Source organism: Alosa sapidissima, chromosome 1 (assembly GCF_018492685.1).
Source record: "Alosa sapidissima isolate fAloSap1 chromosome 1, fAloSap1.pri, whole genome shotgun sequence".
Classification (NCBI taxonomy): Eukaryota; Metazoa; Chordata; class Actinopteri; order Clupeiformes; family Clupeidae; genus Alosa; species Alosa sapidissima.
This window is the reverse complement of record NC_055957.1, coordinates 31312591-31332827: the sequence shown is the minus strand read 5'-3', so window position 1 is coordinate 31332827 and position 20237 is coordinate 31312591. Positions and strand designations below refer to the sequence as shown.

Genomic DNA, 20237 nt, shown 5'->3' with positions numbered 1-20237 from the left:
CATGCATTTCTATGCAGGATTTTTTGAGTGCTGTGTCTCATTAGAAAGTCTCTGCTTCTACCAGACTCCTATCAAGCATGACTGACCCATTCGTTAGTGAACAAAATCTTGGTCAAGATTCATACTTCATATTTTCATGAGGGACAGGAGTATTGAGGGGAAACAATTGTATTCAGAAAACAAGTGGCATATAGTCTGAAGCAAGACAGACCAGAGACACAAAATGAAAGGGTTAAAATTATTTTTTATTATCACTTTTTTAATAGAACCAGAGAGAAAGAAAAAAAAGCCAACAAACCAAAAAAAAAGAGAAACAAATTGAAACATTGATTTATTACATCAGCAGAAAAGAAGGCCAGGGTGCCTTTCGGTTATGCTACTTAGAAAACAGCGCCTGTAACCCAGGGCGACGGAATGGTGTGACATCTTTGGACAGCAGCAGCCAGGACAGTGTATTCCTCACTCTCTGATTGGCTGAAGCCTGTCATAAAGGCGCTATGATTCGTTGTGGAGACTTGAATTCCTCAATAGACCTCTGAAGTTCACCCACAAAAGGACCCAAAATCTGCCATCTTTGCCAATATAAGGGGATCCGGGTACCAGGTATCTGGGCAAAGATGGTAGCTTTGGGTCCTTTTTATAGGCAAACTTAAGAGGTCTATGTCAGACACAACATGGCTGTAGGAAAGCCACAAAAGGGATTTAGATAGATAGCCAAATGTACAACGAGACATGATTAGACAGAACAACAGATTTAAACATGAATAACCTTGCAACACTGTTTTGTGCAGTAGGGATTGGTGTGTGTGTGTGTGTGTGTGTGTGTGTGTGTGTGTGTGTGTGTGTGTGTGTGTGTATTAAGGGAAAGGGCAAAGTTAGAGAGTTGTGTCAGCTGAGGAGCCAATGTTTGTGACTGACTGGGTGGTAAACGTGGACATGTGGTCCCTGTCCAGCCAATCAGAAAGCTCACAGTGGACATGTGCTCCCAGTACAGCCAATCAGACAACCCGGTGATCACAAGCGAGATATCCTCAATCTCAACACTTAATCTCTGCGACTACAGAGAACATGATCAACAGTTTATCACCAACACTAACAGTTAGTCGAGGTGGAACAGAGACCCCTTCTCCAGTCACAAACACCTCCACAGAGAACAGCTCCAAAACCGCAGAAAAGATCCGAGGACCACCACCACTGCTAGGGGCCAGAGACAGACCAGAACACAGCCTGGCCTGCAGCCAGTCGAGGTGGGGTTGGGTGGTGCGGGGTAAGGTGGGGTGGGGTTGGGTGGTGCGGGGAAAGGTGAGTTGGGGTTGTGTGGTGTGGGGCGAGGTGAGGTGGGGTGGTGCGGGGAAAGGTGAGTTGGGGTTGTGTGGTGTGGGGCGAGGTGAGGTGGGGTAGCGTGTTATGGAGATATTCTCAGACTTCAGAGGAGATCAGAACCCCTCCCCTCCACTTCTTGTCCTGGCAGCTGACAAAAGGAAAGCAATGACAGAAAAAATATATATATATTTGCCCAATATCTCCACATCACAAATTAGAACTCCAAAATAAATATGGCAGAGATGGCCCTTAACTCAAACAAACAAAAACAAAACAAAAACAAAATAATCCTAAGCAATAACTCAAATAAGTATAACAATATAAACATAGCTCCCCCCCCCCCCACTCTTTAAGCTGGGGGGGGGGGGGGGGTATGGGGTATCTACAGGGTGGACTGAGAGTCAGTTCTGGTGCACTTTGACACCTTGTTGATCCTTGCGTGACGTACAGATCCACGTGGTACGACTGACCAGCTGCTGTCCGTCTAATGTGTGGAGAGCGGGACCAGTCTGAGTCCAGTGGACTCCGGTGAGCACAGAACCTCTCAACGGAGACAGTGTTGCCCACCAGAGTCTAAAAAGAGATGCTAAAAAGGGTTGGGGGACAAACAGAAACACACATGAAAAATAAAAAACCAAGAAGCACAACAGGCTTGTAGGGGGTCTCATGACGTGACAAGGGTCTAACAGTTGCTCAAGCGTCTTATATCAGCATCTTAAAAACTCTTAAGACTTTTTTTTTTCTTTATGAACAGTCCAGTGATCGGAAAAAAAAATGTTGACCACAAAGCAAAGCAAGTTACGGTCACAGATGCAATCACCAGCAGTGCTGAAGCCCCTCCCACCAGCAGTGCTCTGGTCACGCTCACCAGTTGCTACGCGGCCGGTGGAAGACGTACTCCCATCTCCATATCCCTTTTTCTGTTGTCCTCATGTTCCGTTTGTTTTAGGTGGGAAGCCACAATCCGACAGAGAGATTGGAGAGGGCAGTCCCGTCATCATGACTGATAGGTGTCCAAGCCAGTAAGTAGGGGCGGGGGTGGGGTTTTATAAAATTCCAAAAAGTCCACAACGGGCTATTGTCATAATTCAGTTTGTTATGTATGGGCAACAAAAACAAGGATCATAGCAGGATCGACCCACACACACGCGCTCTCTCACTGAAGGTCATATGTGACCAGGTGTTGTGGAAGCCCTTTACACAGTCTTTTATTTAATCACTTATTTGTATGTTTTTATTTAATATTTATTTTTTCCCCATTTTAACTTCTTTTTTCATACTTTTCCTTGATCTTTTTGTAATTGTATTTTTTTTTTTTACCATTATTTCATTTTATTCCAGTAGAAAAAAAAACATAACAATAATAATATTAATACCACCCCAAGGTGAGGGAAGGACCATAATAACCAATGAAAACTGCCACTCTAAAAAAGTAAAAACAAGACAACAAACAATGTGGGTGGAACTGCAGCAATGCCCTGCCCCTTCACCATGTAGCTCCTCCCACTACAGGGTTACACAAGCGGAGTCTGAAAGCAAGTGCAAAAGGCGGGGCCAACAAATAAAGCTGGAGCCTCCGCATCCAATCACCAACTCTGGCTCAGAGCTGCCTCCAACATCTGCAAGGGCAAGGGCTAGGGCTTGTGGGATAGCGGTGGAGGACTGCTCAGTAAAAATACTCCGCTTGAGGAGACCAAACCATGACATCATTTTCAGGTGCGGTGTGGCAAGTGGAGCTGGAGGGGGTGTGTGCAGCGGGGGGGGGGGGGGGACAATGATGAAGATGAAGATGATGATGATTATTTCCAGGTGTTGGCGGTCTGAGACAGCGATCTGGACGGGAGCATGTCCAGCAGGTACTCTCTCTGCCGCTCCACGGACGACGACGAGGTCTTGTGGACCGACAGGCTGGGGTTCACGTAGGCCATGGTAACACCTGAACACACACACACACACACACACACACACACACACGCATGCAAAAACACACAAGCACACACACACAAAACAAGGTCATTGACATTTGGAAGGAGCGATTTAATTCAGCTGTTTCATTATGGGATGCCACTCAACACAGCACACAGGTATATTCCTAACACGACCTCTGACCCTGTGAGGTCAGTCAGTAAATTTGTCTGAACGATCACATCCAGTCCTTCAGGCACAGTTACATTCAGTTACAACAGTCTAATCCTGAGGATTAAAGCAGTGCACACAATGCATTTTAGAAACATCTATGGCCTAAATCAATCAAAACCATGCATGCATGCTCCAACACACAGAGACATACAGAGATACTCACACACACAGAGCAGAGTTTCCGCTAGAAAAAAATGGTTTCGTTTTCCGGACATTTTGATGATATGGCGGTCAAATATCCTATTATCGCTTCTTAATTAGTCAAGTTGAGGAAAACTGGAGACAGGCTATGTAGCTTAAAGAATGACATAATCAGGCTGAATAGAATGCAACATGTTCATTAGCCTAACTTACGTAAACATGCCTAACAAGATCTAGCCAGTATATATGTTTTCATGGACAGCAAGAGTCCGCTTCGTTCATTGTTTTAAAAAGGCTACGTTGCTGCTACCCACGTTATCTCCAGTGGTTCCACTGTTTAACTTGCACAGATGCGCACACACAAGAATGAGCGCTCACACCACTACCCCCTAAGGCTATGCCTCTTTATTTGATAACGATAAATTAAGAAATGTTTCCTATTCTGGGAAATGTTTAGTTTCTTTTTCTTTTGGTCCGCGGTTCAATGACGCCGTTTAATTGTGCCGAAAATTATCCGCGGACCAGCAATCTCCTCGTCGAGGAGGCCCTAACCCTGCATATCATAGACAGAGAAAGCATAGGCCTACTGTATGCTTTGGGTACAGAACACATTTGCATGTCCAGTGTACACGGAGAATGGCTGTCTTGGACCGGCCGCAACCCCGCAACTCCACTTCCAACGTACACGTCATGATTCCGACAGACACGCCCGACACTTCTGCTTTTTATCTGGTGGTGGTGGAGTTGACCGGACATCTGAGGCTTCAGACGTTACCAATTTATCATAGTCCATCGCGTCTGGCCTCTGAAAAAACTTTTAAGGCTAGTCTGCCTGGGCCTGGCCATGTTTGAACCGCCTCACTCATTTGTTCGTTGTTTAACATGGACGTTTTAAGCGTGCGCTTCCTATTTGAAATGCAGCATAGGCTATGTGTGTTGTTTAATAGCTTTCAAACGGTACATTTAAAACATAGCCAGAGGACGTATTGCTTTAATATAGGCTTACATTTTAAGGCTTATTCTCAAATTCAGATTGCGTTAGGGGGACGGGATTATTAGCCAATTTCAATCGGACAATTTGACCGGAGAGATTTAATTTTGTCGGACAATTATCTTTTTTTCCCGGACAACGGAAACCCTGACACAGAGACAGACAGACAAACACACAGATAGACCGACACACATACGCACACACACACACACACACACACACACACACACAGCAGAGACTGCACCAATTTCAGCCGCATGTTTCAGCAGCATTCCAGAGAGACACCGTTTCTCATGCAAGAGGAGGATGAGGAGCAGCCAGCTCAGGGTCGGATCTGGCCAGCAATGGAACCGGATCTGGCCCATGGTGGAACCGGATCTGGACTGTGGTGGAATCGGACCTGTCCATTCGAGCGGGCCGCTCCCCAGGAGGGAGGAAGGGGCAGCAGCATGAACGAGCCCAGCACTAGTCAGAGGAAGGGAAAGCATTGACCCAGTCACGTGAATGATTGTGACTCCCAGGCTTTGATTTTTCCAGCCCTCGATTTGGATTCTTCTGACTTTGATTCACGCCATTTTGACAAATCAGGTTTTATACCATTCTCAATCTTGCGCATTGGCTGAAGGTGAGGGCACTTTGGGTCTGTGAGTGTGTGTGTGTGTGTCTGTGTGAGTGTGAGTCTGTGTGAGTGTGTTAGATCTCTGCCTGGATCATTTGCGGGGAGTTGAGAGGGGACATACAGCTCTTGTGGCCTGTAGTACACCGGAAGCCCACCACCACTTCAGAGACTGAAACAACAGAGCGGAGCCTATAGGGCCGCCTCCACACAGGGGCCAATCAGAGAGGCCCACCGGCCTCCACACAGGGGCCAATCAGAGAGGCGAACCCACCTCCATAACCACCAGGCCGGGGCATCAAAGAAAGAGAGAGAGAGCCCAAAGCCAGACAGCTGAGATTATAACAGCCCCAAGGTCCCTCTGTTCAGTGAAGGGCAAACCTGGAGATTAAAAGCACTGGCTGTAGAGGTGAATTGCCACTAGAGGGCGCTAGAGATGAGGAGCTGGAGGGTCCTCAGGGGACCGTGATCAGAGCCACATGCTCTTCTGCTACACGGACCACAAAACAACCCTCTACAGTCCGTCAGTAGAGGGCAAGAGAGAAACATACTTCACTGACCAAAACAAACAAACAAACAAACAAACAAACAAACAAACAAACAAAACTGAAATATGAAAGATTAAAAGGCAGAGGATCGGGGCATGAAAAATGTGAATTTAAAAGACATGAAGAACAAGCAGGAAAAACAAAAAAAGGAAAACACAAAAGAGGACCAGCGATGAAGATTACAGTGACAAAACTGAATGTGTAGAAAATGACTGAGGCAGAGGAAGGGCAGAACTGAAGGGGGCGCTAGCAGAGACTGCATAGAGAAGGTGAGGAGAGGGGAGGCCAGGACAGCTGGAGAGGAGCGTACAGCAGGACACACATTCAGAGGGAGGGGCCCTCACTGCCCGTCAATCATTCAGTGGTCATTTTTGGGGGGTGGGTAAGAGGGGCTTCTGGGTAGTGGTGGTGGGCGAGTGGGCAGGGCCATGGTCTACCTGAGCTGACGCTGCTGGGCTTCCTCCACACAGCGGCGGCGGCAGCGGCGTTGTTGCCGTGGCTACTGTGCCTGCGCCCCCCGGCGGAGGCGGCGCTCTTACCTGGCCGGGCCACCAGGGCGGCGGCGGCCACCGCGCTCTGCAGCTGAGATGAGGACGAGAAGGAGTGGCTCAGGCCGCGCACCCCCACGCCCGACGACTGCACACTGCCACGGGACAGCTGGCCAGAGCCTGGAGACTATAAGAGGGGAAGGGGAGAGCGAGAGATAGAGAGAGAAAAGAGAGAGATGGAGGGAGAGAGATTAATAACACTTCCAGTTAGCTCTTTGATTCATTTCCTGTCTGGCACAACAACACACACACACGCACACGGCTTCCTGCTCTAAATGCTTGTCAGTGAGTGCTTTGGGTTGCACTCTGAGCATAAAAATGTGTTATATAAATAAAAGACTTACCTAGTTTCTCACAAACAAACACACACACACACACACACTCTCTCTCTCACCTGTCTCACCTGTTTGATGTTGCCATGGTGACGGGCGATGTTGGGGCTGGCCCTGCTGATGTGGTGGTGTTGCTGAAGAGACGAGCGCTGCTTCAGCTGCTGGGCCACCTGAGGGCAGAGGGACAGGACACCAGAGAGACAGGACACCAGTGAGACAGACCTCCAACACACTCACAACACAACTGGTCCTCTAGCACACACTCACACTCCACCAGACCTCCAGCACACACACACACTCCACCAGGCCTTTAACACACTCACACACATGACGTTATCCCATAGAAAGTGAATGAGAAAAGTCTTAACATACAACGGAGCATTGTGAGTGTGGGCCGTTAGACACCTGGACTGAACCAGGTCTGTGCATGCAATCAAATAAATCTATATGAATAAAATGTGTGTTATCTACTGATCTCCTTTCAATCTTTTTTTGAATATAAATGCAACATGTGCACAGATTGCTCTTACAGCATGTTTCAGTCTTACCAGATGCTCTGCCTTGACCACGTGCATGGCGCTGGAGGTGGATGAGGAGGATGAGGAGGAGGTCTGTGGTGATGAAGAGGCGGCGGCGGCCGTCTGCTGCAGGATGCGCTGCTCCATCTCCTGCTCCTGCTGCAGGGCCTTGACGAACGCCGCCTTCAGACGGCTGGTGTGCTCCGCCTTCAGCACCTTCTTCTGATTTGACGACATACACTGCTCGCACAGGACCACTCCCTTGTCTCGGCGCCAGCGGCAGGTGAAGTCGGTTTGGCACTGGACGCAGGTGAATGGCTCGTGCGTCGACTGGGTTGCCGAGGCGACCGGCAGCCCCTGCTTGGCTGTGAGGAGACCAATAAGAAGGCACAAAACAATTATTTATTCATTCATTCATTCACTCTCTTGCACACATATCTTCATACATTCACTTTAAACAGATTGAGACATCTAAATATAATAATTTTAATCCCTTTTTACACTTCATGATTTTTTTTTGTCTTTGCTAACCCCACTTAACTGTCTGCCTGTGTGTGTGTGTGTGTGTGTGTGTGTGTGTGTGTGTGTGTGTGTGTGTGTGTGTGTGTGTGTGTGTGTGTGTACCTTGCCCCAGGTCCCGGTGTGGTGTGTGTATATACACACACCTCTTCCCAGGTGTGTTTGTATGTGTTTGCGTGCGTGCCTGTACCTCTTCCCAAGTCCAGCAGGTTCTGCACCACCTCCTCCAGGCCCACCAGGTAGATGAACTCGTTGTTGGCGGCCGAGGGCAGGAAGTTGAGCTCAGGAGCGGGCGGTTTGGGAGGCGGGATCTCCAGCAGTGTCTTCTCCAGCTGCTTACGCAGCGCTAGCTTAGCCGCCGCCTGCCGACTCGCCGGAGAGTCTGCCTGGTTGCCCCCGGCGATGCCACCCACGCCGACCCCCGCCGATTGCGAGGTCATCGACGATTTCATGTTGGTTGGGCTGGACTGGGGTTTCCATAACAACACACGAAGAGACAATGTTTTGTTACTTTTTGTTACTCTGTTATTTTCATGGAAAGACACACATCACCATTTAAAGGGAGCTACTGAATATAAACTTGCGTGTGTATACATGTGTGTATGTGTGTGGGTGAGTACCCGTGTGTGAGCATGTTTGAATATGTGTGAGCATGCGCGTGTGAGTGCCGTGTTTGTTTGCCGTGTGCGGTACTCATGTGTGTGTGTATGTACTGTCCATGTGTTTACGTGTGAGTGTGCCTGTGTAAGTCCCCGTGTGTGAGTGCCCATGTGTACGTGTGTGTGCGAGTGTGTGAATATGTGTGTGTGTGAATATGTGTGAGCATGCTTGTGTGTGTGGGTACGAGCGTGTGTCTGTGTGTGTGTATACGTGTGTGTGAGAGTGTAAATGTGTGTCAGCGTGCATGTTTGTGCGTGTGTGTTAGGGGTGGGCGATATAATATTGTGGTTGTATGAGGCTTCAATGCGTGATTGAGGTTTTTTTTACCAAAGTAATTTAAATACTCAATAATGCCAATCTGCACATGTTTAAACCGCCAATCACTAAATCAGGAGGTGCATGCAGCAGACGCAGGAGAAGCCGCTGGCTGCAGCAGAGCAAGTCACATGATCAGACACACGTAGGCAATAGTAGCCTAATGTTTATTTCATGCAACTACTTAGTTCAAGTGGCACTGATTAGCTAAATAGTTACATTTTTTCCTACACGGTATTTTATGGAGAGAAAACGTTTGTCTTTCAGTATTTTAGTCATCAGTTGTAAACAAAGAACTTTTCTTATGTGAACCTTTGATAATGGACTGAAGTTCGCTCTAAATATCTACTTTAATTGAATATGCTAACCATTAGCATCTTTATAGGATTTCTGGGGCAGCCGTGGCCTACTGGTTAGCCAATGCAATGACAATGCATGGTTGACAATGACAATGCATTGGTTGATTTGGTTGAAATCATCAAAAATCACCAAAAATGTTGATATTTTTGTCCATAACACCCACCCCTAGTGTGTGTTTGTGAGTGTGCCTGTGTGTGTGTGAGTGCCCGTGTTTGTGTGTGTGCCGACCTGTGAGATGTTGACGAGCAGGCTGGTGGTGGGCACGTTGGCGACGCGGATGAGGCCGCCGGACTGCAGCAGCTTGTGGCTCTGGGCCCCTGAGGGCACGGAGGCGCGTGGCGCCAGCATGAGGGGCGGCGGCCCAGAGCTCGACACGGAGCCCGAGTGCTGCTGGTGCTGATGGTGCTGGTGCTGATGGTGGTGGTGCTGATGGTGCTGACGCAGAGACTGCAGCTGCTGGGGCGACACCGAGATGGGCTGGAGGGGGGGGGGGGGGGGGGGGGGGGGGTTAAGATTTAAAACAGAAATCACAACAAGTGACTGATAGGGCTTTCAGACATACTGTACGTGTAAGACCGGAGGTTCTGCGGATGTTAAACGGTGGGGCCGTATATCTGAACGACATAAACGGTCATATGGAAGTCTGAACTTAGCCGGTTGTTCTACTGCCCCCCCCCCCCTAGTATTTCCTCCAGACATTATGTAAATGTGCTGTGTCTGAACGAAGCGTAGAACATGCGGTTAAAATTCACACCTAGTGAGAGCGTGTCGGTGACATTTCTTTCGCGCGTCCATGTGGTTAAATCTGACTTAAATGCCAGTGTCATAATGGAGTGGCATAGTGCTGTCCAGAAAATCTCCGACCTGGAAAGATGCAGACATCATGGAGCTACTGTCCATGAGGGCAGACATTGTGATAGAACACATGAAGGGAACGGCAAGAGACACGTTGATGTAGGCCTACAACTGCATCGCAAGGCCAAAGGAATTCAAGACCAAATCATCATAAGCAGAAGGCGCTGAAATGGCAGTAGCCTACAGTGACATTGTTGATGACAATAACAGGAGTATTTATTAAATTGTTAGCCAACACGGTCAGTTTTCTGTTCATTGATAGCCTTCTCATGACCTCACTGCTGAGCCTGATGTTTGTTGAGCATAAATATGCCTAGAGAAAATGAAAACAAAGAAAACCCAATTTTGTTCCAAATGCAATGCAATAGACACATGGGGAGAGGATGCTTTTGGAAAAATAAACCATGAAAAAATGAACCACTTCACTGTTATGTTATTATTTTGTTTGTTGTTTAAAAACGTTGTATGTGATGGCCTTGAAGTCTTGAGTTAGCCTACTGAATTGGCTGGTAGCCTACCATAAAGTTTGTGCATGCCCTCTCCAACGCAAACCTGATTTGGGGTTCCATAGCCAAGTAATTCTGCTACATAACGTTGAAAACAGATAAATGTGTTTATTTGTAGCACACATACAAATACTGTAGGTCAGTTTCAAGTATGCACACTTACGTGACTACTTCAAGTATTAGCCTACGCACAATAGATTTTTCTTCTTTAGCCTACATAATGCATACACTTTGTAAACAAACAGCAGCTGTGACAGTGGCCGCAAATATTCTGCATCATATCTCGCCTCTTGTGAACTCTACAAGCACCCACCCCTCACTCGACAACCACACAGAGATTCTGTAATGTGCGTGTATGTCGTTCACACATAGGTCCGTATAAGGTCCGCAGGTTAAGGCCCTTTGAGTGTTTTCATCTTTCAATGTGTGTTGTGTGTTGTGTGGTTTACTCTGTACAGTGTGTGTTGTGTGGTTTACTTTGTACAGTGTGTGTTTTACTTTGCCCAACATACTCAATCGTGCCACAGTTGAAATGAACAGAACACAAAACTTCACTTTGCCATTATGGATCTGGACCATTTGTGTACAGTTTGTGTGTGTGTGTGTGTGTGTGTGTGTGTGTGTGTGTGTGTGTGTGTGTGTGTGTGTGTGTCTCACCGGTGCTCCTCTCACTAAAGGGGGCATGATGATCTGGGAGTTCTGGGAGCCATGTTTGGACACCTGCTGGCCTCCTCTGACCAGGGGCGGCGGAATCACTGTGCCAGAGCTGCGCCCTGACAACACCTGTAAACAACAACATTACTAAACAACAACAGTAACAGCAGTGAAAACATGTGGTGCGGAGGTGAATAGGGTCAGGTGATGAGGGGTGATGTAGGGTCAGGTGGTGATGATGATGAGGTGATGAGGGGGTGAATAGGGTTAGGTGGTGATGAGGGGATGCATAGGGTTAGACATATGATAGTGGTTTAGCTGTTCTAAAGGCTGGGTCACACAGTGTGTAGATCAGTGTGTGTGTGGGCAGGACCAGTGTGTGTGTGTGTGTGGGCAGGACCAGTGTGTGTGTGTGTGGGCAGGACCAGTGTGTGTGTGTGTGTGTGGGCAGGACCAGTGTGTGTGTGTGTGTGGGCAGGACCAGTGTGTGTGTGTGTGTGTGGGCAGGACCAGTGTGTGTGTGTGGACAGGCCCAGTGTGTGTGTGTGGACAGGATCAGTGTGTGTGTGTGGGCAGGATCAGTGTGTGTGTGGGCAGGACCAGTGTGTGTGGGCAGGACCAGTGTGTGTGGGCAGGACCAGTGTGTGTGGGCAGGATCAGTATGTGCCTCACCTGCTGGGAGCCCTTGGCTGCAGTGAAGGAGCCCCTCACCAGCGGTGGAGGGTTAGCCACAGCACCAGAGCCCACCGCCTGCGAGAGAGCGAGAGAGAGAGAGAGCGCGAGAGAGCGAGAGAGTGAGAGAGCGAGAGAGAGAGAGAGAGAGAGAGAGAGAGAGATTGTATATTTGCACTCTCCATCTCTTGAACGGTTACATTCACCCTTTACTTCTGTCTGTCTTAATGTGTAGGACTACACACTTTCAGTCTCTTGCCAGGTGTGTACTTCGGGCAAGCTGTTCTTCTTCTCATGCTGTGTGTGTGTGTGTGTGTGTGTGTACCTTGGGCAAGCTGTTCTTCTCATGTTGCGAGCCTGCATGTTTATGTGTACCTTGGGCAAGCTGTTCTTCTCGTGTGTGTGTGTGTGTGTGTGTGTGTGTGTGTGCGTGCGTGTGTGTGTGTGTGTGTGTACCTTGGGCAAGCTTTTCTTCTTGCGGTGTGTGTGTGTGTGTGTGTGTACCTTGGGCTGGCTGTCCTTCTGCATCTGACTCTGCCGGAGTCTCTTGAGCAGCACTAGTTTGGCCTCCTCCAGTCGCAGCTCCTGCTTCAGCTGCTTAATAATGCGCTCCCTCTCCTCTGGGCTGCTCTTCTGCACACACACACACACACAGGCACACGCACGCACGCACGCACACGCGCAACCACGCACACACACACACACAGTCAGAGTAAGGCCTACACCCAATAATACATTGTGTCTATTTGAACAGGTATGAAAATGTGTATGTGTGAGTGCGCCTCAGACGTACAGTCGTAATCAAATGCTGCTCAGCAGCTCATACGAGGTGTCAGAAAGAAAGAGAGTCATCAATGGCACAAGGGAATGGGAGCGGTTTTAGAGCAGGCTGTGTGTGTGTGTGTGTGTGTGTGTGTGTGTGTGTGTGTGTGTCCTCAGCTGGTGTGTGTGTGTACAATCAACTGGTGTGTGTGTGTACCATCAGCAGGTCTGTGTCCAACTCTTTGAAGTGGCCATTCATTTGTGGGCTGGGGGAGTCGTTGTCTGACAGGACAATGACATCATCATCATCATCATCTTCAGGTGTGGGTGGGCTATTCTCTTTTTTGATCTCACTGGAGGAAGAAAAAAACACACATCAACAAACACAAAAGCACAAACAAACCCTCATAAACAGATGTTACACACTATATAATACACAATGAACTGCTAGAGGAGCTTTAAAATCATGAGCAATGATTCAGGTCCCTTCACCTCAGTTGATCCCACCTCATGCAGTACACCACGTGTCCACCAGAGGTCACCCTAAGCAGCATGATCATTCACTGTGTGCTTGACTGCACAAAAGCAGTGTGTAACGCCGCGCACCGATACACCCCATCTGTCCCGCCATCACACAGTCCCAGCTCGGCCACCATGGAGTCACATGACTAGTCGGGCACCCGCCCCTACACACAACCACACTCCCATTGGCCCACGGGCCCGTCAGTCATACAAAACAACTGCCATGCTGAGGAAATCGTGTAGATGCACTTTTAGGGTTCTAGACTAATCGTGGACTAAGTAAAGATGGTGGTGAAAGCAGTGCTTAGATTGTGGAAAAAACATAAACTGGATAGATTAGGCTTCTTTACAGCTGTGGCTGTGTGTGTGTTTATTGGGCGACTTCTTTATAGTTATTGTGTGTGTGTGTGTGTGTGTGTGTGTGTGTGTGTGTGTGTGTGTGTGTGTGTGTGTGTGTGTGTGTGTGTGTGTGTGTGTGTGTGTGTGTGTGTGTGTGTGTGTGCGTGCGCACGTGCGTGCATAAATTAAGATTCTTATGTTAAGTTCGACTTTTTGCCACCAGTGTTAAGTCTGACTCGAGTTCCTCCTGGACTTGGGTCATATACACAGGATGAGACGTGATCCCAGGGCAGGGCACACATAGACTGTACTTCAAGTGACATGATATGACTGTGTGCTTAGAACCGCAGAACGGTTAACTGAGGGCGTTTTCCGACCAACAGATAACGAATTCTTGAATCAGTTCGGTTCAGAATGTTTTGAACCTTGGTGCTATGTAGCGAACGAGCCTGCATAAACAGAAGTACCGGTAAATGAAATGCATACACAGAAGGATAATATGACAGCGATCTGGTAAAAAGGACACAGCCACTCAGGTTTGCAGGAAAAACATTAACAAAACCATTTTTTGGTTCCAGCTCCGAACCAAGGTGTCACATTCTGAATCAGTTTTTGTTTGGTTGAAATGCTCCAAACGGTTCAAATGTTACTTCTCGAACGGAACAAGAACCAGCAGGTCTCTGTCGGAGGAAAAGGGCTATGATAGGCCTTATCCACCACCGAACCTCAGAACACAGAACCTTTCTGGTTCATGTTCTTGATGTTAAAAAGGTACCATGTGTAAGAATTGAGGTAAAAATATCCAAAAAATGAGCTACACACATCAAAAGAATGAGAAGAAATAAGGGGGACTACGTCATTAAAAAAATGACAAGGTAGAGTGCTGCAGAGACATCAACCTGAATTAGCATGCTAAATTACTAGCCACAGCCCGACAGGTGTCATAATACCAGTTTCGGCCATGGGAGGCGGTATGCGGACAACATAACCACCAGCCAAACTGCAATACACGTGTCTTGGTTGTTACTCTAGGGTAGACCAACTCACTTTCTGGAGGTGTACTGCCCCAATCTTTTATGGAATGTGGAGTATGAATTGATGTTTTGGCGGACATTACACTTGGCCGCCACAACGTAACGGGGATGTGAGCAACCTGTCTGAAATGTGTAACTCTTCTGGTAGCTGCACCGAGAGAAATCAGAATCAAGCGTAGATCTGTAAATAAACTGTTAACCGCGATTGAAATTGATAGGAGTTGCCTGTATAATTACTTTTTTTTGTGAATATAGTTATACCTCGTTACCCCAACTTCATTATTTAACTACATATACTTTTCTTAAAATATCCTAGTTGTTCGTGGCTAAATGTTACTTCACATGAATTCACTTGCCACATTCCGAAGTACTGCCAGTGCCAATCCACCAAAATGTTGCTGAAATATTGTGTTCCGATGCCGTCATTGACTGTATTTGGGCTTCTCCCTTGATTGTTTGCCTCCTTGTCCACCCACAATTCCTCGATTCTTCTGACTGTATGGTAATTTCTTTACTGCGCAACAGAAAGCAGTGTGGTCATGACATCATCGTTAGTCTATTTTTTACAAAAACTGCTGCTACGGGGCCATAACGGGGCCACAGATCAACCAGCTAATTGTGTTTGTGTGCCACCAACCCACATCTCCATGTGTATGCGTGTGTGTGTGTGTGTGTGTACACAGGTTCATTTCTTCTACTGCCAAAATAGAGCTGAATGAAGCCAGCCACATTAATGACCTCAGAAAAGACCATTAACAACACTGCACTACCTCTTACTGGGGCATGCTTCACAACCATTTACTGTATGTGACACACACACTAACACACACACACCGTTCTCACACTCTCACCACTTCCGCCATGGCACAGCAGACACACGGAGCATGGGAGCGCAAGCCCTGCTACCCTCAGCAGCAAGACAGGAAGTGACAGCGAAGCGAGGCGAGGTGAGGGGAGGAAGCTGGCTGAAGCTGTGCTTCAGGAGATCGCTGTGGCTGCGTTCACTCACGCAGCCTGCTGCTCGAACCCAATGCTAACCGGGGTGGGGGGGGGGGGGGGTGGGGGGGTCCACCACAGAGACGAAAACTACAGGACTCTGGCCTCCTATAAAGTTCCCAGGGATTTGTTAGTTTCGAGGAGGTGTGTGTGTGCGTGTGTGTGCGTGTGTGTGTGTGTGTGTGTGTGTGTGTGTGTGTGTGTGTGTTTTGTACGGTGGAGAGATACCGCACTCGGTACTTCACTTGTCTTCTCTCGTGAATGCGCTTGATTGGACAAAAAGTTGCAATAAACTGTAAGTCATAAAGGAAGGGAGTCATGGCAACACACCTGCCTCACATACTGCCAAATACTCCCACTTCAATGCGTCTCACTGAACAAGTGTGCATATGTGCAGAGTAGGGTGGAGCTCATCCTCTTCTATGAAAGTTGGGATGTCAATAGGGACTGTGAGTGAAAGGGTGTGGGTGGGTGTAGCTCTCCTTGTTTTCTCTGGGCCGAATGTGTAAAGGCCTAGTGGAGCTTCAGTGAGTTCATTTGGACAGGTGATTACGTAGCGCACATGAGTGAATGCTCCATTGTGTATGCTTATATATTCTCATCTCATGTGTGTCTGACTGTGGGCATGCGTTTGTATGTATGTGTGTGTGTGTGTGTACGTGCGAGTGTTGGAGACAGAGACTGAGACTTCCTGTGTATTAATCAGTCTACAAGAAGCTGGTCACATGACCAAGTGTTTTTTCCCCACACAGTCATCATGTGACACCCCCCACCCCCCCATCCCTCACAGTTCCTTCCAAAGTGGAAACCATGGTAACAGCCGGCTAGAACCGGTTTGTGACACATGGCCTTCATTTTGTGGAGTGAAGTAGGGTTCAGGTGATGCAGAAAATGGTGCCACCACAACTACTTTCCCTGTGTCATCATAGTGTGTGTGTGTGTGTGTGTGTGTGTAAAAAAGTGAAGGATCCCCCAAAAGGCTGACACAGCACCAGTTTACACACATGACCACAGACCAGCAAACATTGCTACATTTCACAACAGAACAGCACATACAAGTGACCACAGACCAGAGAACTGACCAGTTCACAAATGTGACCACTGAGCAGCTTTCTTATAACCAGAGACCAGCCAAAGACCAGATACTCGCTCTCCCACTGACGAGTACTAACCAGCATTGACCAGTATGTCAGTCTTCCCTTTCCCACTGACAAGTAACGTTACTTATGACCATGGACCAGCCTACAGCAGGAAAGCAGAGACTCCTTTAATGAATAAAACAAACCACTGCCCCACTCTCAGGTGCTCTCCGACCGAGGGTCTCCCACATACAGAACTTACGTGGGCGGCCTCCCCCGGTATATCAACGGCTGCCCGTGCTCTGTTACGCTCCGGCACCGCTCACACCACGAGTCTGAGGCATGCCCCAAATCCACCCAGATCTCATGTCTTCAAATGAAACCAAGACCGTTATATTTCAAAACAAAGACACTTGCCATAGTATGTAACGATTAGGGTTAGCCGCAGCTAGGTGAGGAAGCCGCTATCAGTGGCTAGCAATCAGAAACAGGGGCAGGGACACAGGCACAAAAATAGCACACACTAGGCAGGTCAAACGCGCACACACACACACACACACACACACACACTACACATACACATACAGGGGTGGACGCAGCCCCCCACACAAAAAGGATCACACACGAGGAAGACCTAAAAGGGTAACACGCTACACTAAAACACGGACATTAAAACAGTAAATAAAGGCATTAACACACACAAACAACCCCCAGTTCTCCCCCATATCCCAGAATGCATTGTGCCAGAGTCCGTAGCACATAGTCCAGTGTGCCGACGTTACAGTGAGTTCGTTGGGGATGAAGTCGCTAAATATTTTAGAAAGGAAACTGAAAGTCATAGGGCTTACAAGCGTACTATTCCTACAACTAGATACAAACAATGTAGAGCAAGAACAACTATGTGGTGACACTGTTCCAGTGAGATTTATTTTGGAATTTAAGACACATTTTGAGGAAACATGAGTGTGCTACAGAGAGCAAAGGAAAACGTGAGCAATTTGAATCACCTATGCTTTAAGTAAGGCTGAAGTAAAACTTGCTAAACCTGTATTATTTAGGCAATTAATCCCACTGATCCCTTTAGTTTTAGGCTTATGTGTACGTTGCCAAGCTTGTTCGTCGTTGCACTGTCTGGTGTTGCATTAGGCTCTTTTACAATACATGTTCTATACTGTAAGTGACATTGCGGTTTCTTTTAGTTCTTTGGGATTTAAGTTTTCTAAGGTGACAATTCGGCTTGTAGATTATTTCTCCCTCTTTTAAATTGGAGCGAGCATGGTGGAGCGATTTCACTGAAGCAGGAGGATTTTGAAGTGGAGCGGGGAGCGAAATTGAGCGGAGCGGCCTGACATGAATTTGAGCGGAGGAGGCGGCGCGAGGTGAACAGCCACCTGAGCGAGGAGCGGGATATTCGCACCGCTCAGCTCCGCTCACTAGCTCTGACACCCACCCACACACACATACAACCCCCCCCCCCCCCCAAACACACACACACCCAACCCCGCCCCCACACACATCCACACACCAGCCCACCCACCCACACACCACCCGTTCCCCTCACCTCTTGGTGCTGGTGCTCATGTCCACGGGCTGCTCTCTCTGTCTGCACCTCCACTTTAATGGTGGCCTTCACCTCTGCTCCGCTCAGCAGGGTGGAGGAGGAGGAGGAGGAAGAAGAAGAGGAGATGGTGGTCCTCCCAGTGGTAGTGGTGGGTTCCACCTTAGGTCGGGAAACCTTCTCTGACCTCTCATCACGGCCCGTCGACTCACCAGCGTCCTCCAGGCGTGCCCGCTTGGCCTCGGCCTCAGGGAGATCGCTGACGGGTGGGGGTGACGGTGGTGGGGGGGAGCGAGTCCCTCTCTAGCGCCCTCTTCTGGCTGCGCGTCTGTCGCACGGCGTCCTCCGACATGACGGCTGCCCCAGTTGAGAGAGAGAGAGAGAGAGAGAGAGAGAGAGAGAGAGGAGAGAGAGTGAGAGAGAGAGAGAGAGAGAGAGAGAGAGAGAGAGAGAGAGAGAGAGAGAGAGAGAGAGATGAGAGAGAGAGAGATTTATTTGTGTCCAGACTCCAGTCTATTGTTATTCGGCAAATGTTGTCCTGAGTATTAGAAGGTAGTCTTGTAGAGAAAGAGAGTAAAGGTGAGGAGTGAAAGTGGAGAGTCAGACGTAGACAGAAAGAAGACAATAAGGAAGGGTAAACAAACAAGAGATAAACAAACACCAAAATACCAAACATCACAATACCCTGGACTACCTCTTCAATGCATGGCCTACTCTTCAAACAACTGTTTTATCTAGCCCGCCTTAGTCCATCAGTCACACTTCCACATGGCTACCTAACATACATGTGTGTTCATGGCCTTACAGCTCTATGTGTCTTTAACACAACATGGAGAGACACACTACACACAAAGACAAACAGACAGACACAACACAGACAAAGAGAGAGAGAGACAGACACAACACAGTAAGACTCAGTATGGTTAGAGATGGCTCAGCATGAACCAAAACAAATGACGAGTAGATAAATTCAAAGTGTGGCCATACACACACACACACACAGATGTGTGTGTGTTCATATACACACCCAGACCAGGCCACCCAGAAATAGCCGAGGCCTGCGGCCTCCCAGACTGGGCTTAGAAACTGCATGGCCAGACAGGAAGAGTCATTCAAAAGACAACACACTACCTTAACCTCTTCAGTGCTGGACACCACACACATACATATGTGTGTGTACCTACCACACAGACTGTACTGTCGCAGTACCTGGTGGTTACAAAGCCTCCCCAAACTTACTCTCACACCAACTCTCTCTCTCTCTCTCCTCACACACACACACACACACACCGCCATCTCATCTGATAAAGATAGCTGACTCAAGGACTTTCTCTCTCTCTCTCCTTTCTCCCTCCCTTCTCCCATAAGAGTGACATCACAGAGCCACACACACACACACACACACACAACACACACATGACCCTACCCAGGATGCACTGGGAAACACAAAGCACTTTCCCCAGAACCGGTTTGAGCCAGTCTGCCAAAGAGAGACAGTATGTGTGTGTGTGTGTGTGTGTGTGTGTGGAAAACAGAGAGAGTGTGTGCGTGAGGGAAAGAGAGGAAAAGAGAGGAAAGAGAGAGAGAGAGAGAGGCAGAGAGAGAGAGAGAGAGAGGGTGCACACGAGCGAGCGAGCGAGAGAGTGTGTGTGTGCGTGAGCGAGAGAGTGTGTGCGCGCGAGCAAGAGAGTGAGTGAGTGAGTGAGGGAGAGAGGGGAGAGTGTGTGTGTGTGTGTGAGAGTGTGAGAAAGGGGAGTGAGAGAGGGAGGGAGAGGGAGAGTGAGAGCGTGCGTGCGTGCGAGAGAGAGGGGAACAGAGAGACTAAGAACATGCTTTAACCCTTCATGTGCCACAACTGTGGATCACGTAGATGCAAGAGAGAGGAGCCGGGGGGGTAAAATTCCAAAACAGAAGTATGCTTGAAACCCAGTGAACACTGGAGGGAGAGGGAACCGAGGCCTAAACACACACAGTCACATTCACAAATACATGAGTGTTTGGCCATAGGGCATGTCATCTCACCTATTGAAAGGGGGCATTATCAGCAACAACCCAGTCCAGTCAGACTTCTGTCTTGTGAGTGTGTGCGCATACACACACACACAGGCCTCATATTCTCCTGCTGCATAGACCTGTCTTTGTTTCACCTATTTCTATATTTACGGGTTGTGTAAACACTGTAGCTCCACGGTGGTGAAAGAGAGGGTGAGAATGACAGAATGGATATATGAGAGAGAGAGAGAGAGAGAG

General features: G+C 48.2%; 1 protein-coding gene and 1 non-coding gene across 2 annotated transcripts; both read right to left on the bottom strand.

The window, feature by feature from the left end:
- Positions 1-845: 845 nt before the first annotated feature.
- LOC121688628 (transcriptional repressor p66 alpha-like) lies at positions 846-18339 on the bottom strand. Its single transcript, XM_042068379.1, is given in 13 exon segments — positions 846-3259; positions 6196-6433; positions 6710-6808; positions 7187-7521; positions 7866-8157; positions 9239-9487; positions 11029-11154; positions 11698-11775; positions 12202-12330; positions 12677-12812; positions 17991-18028; positions 18030-18194; positions 18265-18339. Coding segments are annotated over 13 exon segments (2097 nt in total). The 3' UTR covers positions 846-3122.
- LOC121682023 lies at positions 12476-12557 on the bottom strand. Its single transcript, XR_006022394.1, has one exon. It is a non-coding gene; the product is annotated as a small nucleolar RNA SNORD60 (small nucleolar RNA).
- Positions 18340-20237: the final 1898 nt, after the last annotated feature.